We start from the raw sequence: 1,735 nt of genomic DNA, 5'->3' as shown, positions 1-1,735 counted from the left end.
TATTTTATAATATATAATAAAATAATTAATTCATGAATTTAGAAAGATATTTAGATATCAATTAATTAGATTTCTTTCTTTCTATGAATATTCATAATGTTCCTATGCAAATTTTGATTACTTAAATCTATAAATAGACTCCTCTAATCTAAGAAAATTAAACATTTTATCTATTCATTACATATTATATCTCCGTGTTTTATCTTTATCTAATCATGGTCAAAACAAACAAAGGGCGTCAAAGAATCACCATGGCCAAAATGAAGAACGAGAGTAATCTTAAGGTGACATTCTGCAAAAGAAAAAGTGGGCTTTTCAAGAAATTCAGTGAGCTTATCACACTATGTGGGGCTGAAGTTTTACTTCTAGTATTTTCACCAACAAACAGAGTGTTCTCCTACGGTCATCCCAGTGTAGATGAAATAGTTGGGCGATTATTTGGTTCATCCTCTCTGACGGGGCTTCCCTGTGAAACTCAACAAATGATTGAATCTTGTCGGTCATCAAATATTAGGGAACTAAATGCTAATGTGATGGAGGTTGAGGAGTTGATGGAGGTTGAGGAGCAGCTTGGGAAGCAGATAAATCATGACAAGAAAGTTGGGCAGGATCAAAGATGGTGGGAGAGATCGAATAAAGAGATGAGTTATCAACAACTTGAACATCTCAAGATGTCTCTATTGAATTTAAATGCCATTGTGACCCAAAAGATGTTGGAGTTTTCTAACCCGTAAATTCAAACTTCTTTACGGGAAATAATTATTATTGTGATAAGTTATTGATAAATTTATCTTGTTGTTTTTATTTTTTATAATTTCAATTGTTATTGTTTTGATTGATGTTTGTGTTATGAATTTTATTCTAATTTATTTATGTGTTTGTAACCATATTTTTTGTATTTTAATTTTTTTTTTGTTTTTATACTATTATCGATTAAGTCTTATGTGATTCGATGAGAAAAATTTATTGAGAAAAAAAATAAATAAAACGATAATGTTACATTTTTATCGTAAAATAAATAATCGAATATCTCATCTTCATTATAGTTGAAGATCTCATCTTTCATGGATCTCCAACCATAGAATACACTTTAATGCTAAATTCAAAATTTTATAAAGTATATCATAATATATAAAAATATCTTAATCTAAAATATAATTTTATATTTAATATATAAAAATATTATTTTAATTTTCTATCTTTATTATCATCAATTTTGAATTAAAATCTGCTATAAATTAACAATTAATTAATTTTCATGATAATTGATTAGATAGTTATTAACTGTAGTTAATAGAGAAATACATGTTTATGTGTGAACTAAGTAGGCCTGATGATATCATTGGAAATGAGATTCTCATGTATTGCTTGTTAGATTCCCTTTCCTTTGAATAATGGAAGAAAGGGCTACCAAGAAGCAATAGAGATGGCTTGATTATAAAGATGATAGTTTTATTTCCCTCATTAATTTTGAAAAGTAATTTTCTATTTTTTCTCTTATTTACATTTCATAAAGTAATTATTCAACCATACATATTTTATTCTCCCTCATTTGGTCTCAGTATCTTTTTAAATATTTAAGAAGATAATATACAAAATATTGTAAATCATTTTTTAGTTAACTTTTGATTATATACTATATTATTTCATATATAAATAATATATATTCTTTTTAAACTTAACACCATAATTAAACTATTTAATTATATTATTTATTTCATAAATAAATACTATT

General features: G+C 25.6%; 1 protein-coding gene across 1 annotated transcript; it reads left to right on the top strand.

The window, feature by feature from the left end:
• The first annotated feature begins 251 nt into the window (after positions 1-251).
• Positions 252-734, top strand: LOC124915854 (agamous-like MADS-box protein AGL62). Its single transcript, XM_047456601.1, has one exon. It carries the CDS (start codon positions 252-254, stop codon positions 732-734), a length of 483 nt encoding a protein of 160 aa, XP_047312557.1.
• The last annotated feature ends 1,001 nt before the right edge of the window (positions 735-1,735 follow it).

This window comes from Impatiens glandulifera, chromosome 9, assembly GCF_907164915.1.
Source record: "Impatiens glandulifera chromosome 9, dImpGla2.1, whole genome shotgun sequence".
Lineage (NCBI taxonomy): Eukaryota > Viridiplantae > Streptophyta > Magnoliopsida > Ericales > Balsaminaceae > Impatiens > Impatiens glandulifera.
Note: the sequence above shows the minus strand (reverse complement) of the source record. Positions and strands in the feature narration are given on the sequence as shown.

Excerpts from the sequence above, each read along its gene's own strand:
- LOC124915854 (XM_047456601.1), top strand. The coding sequence starts at position 252 with ATGGCCAAAATGAAGAACGAGAGTAATCTTAAGGTGACATTCTGCAAA.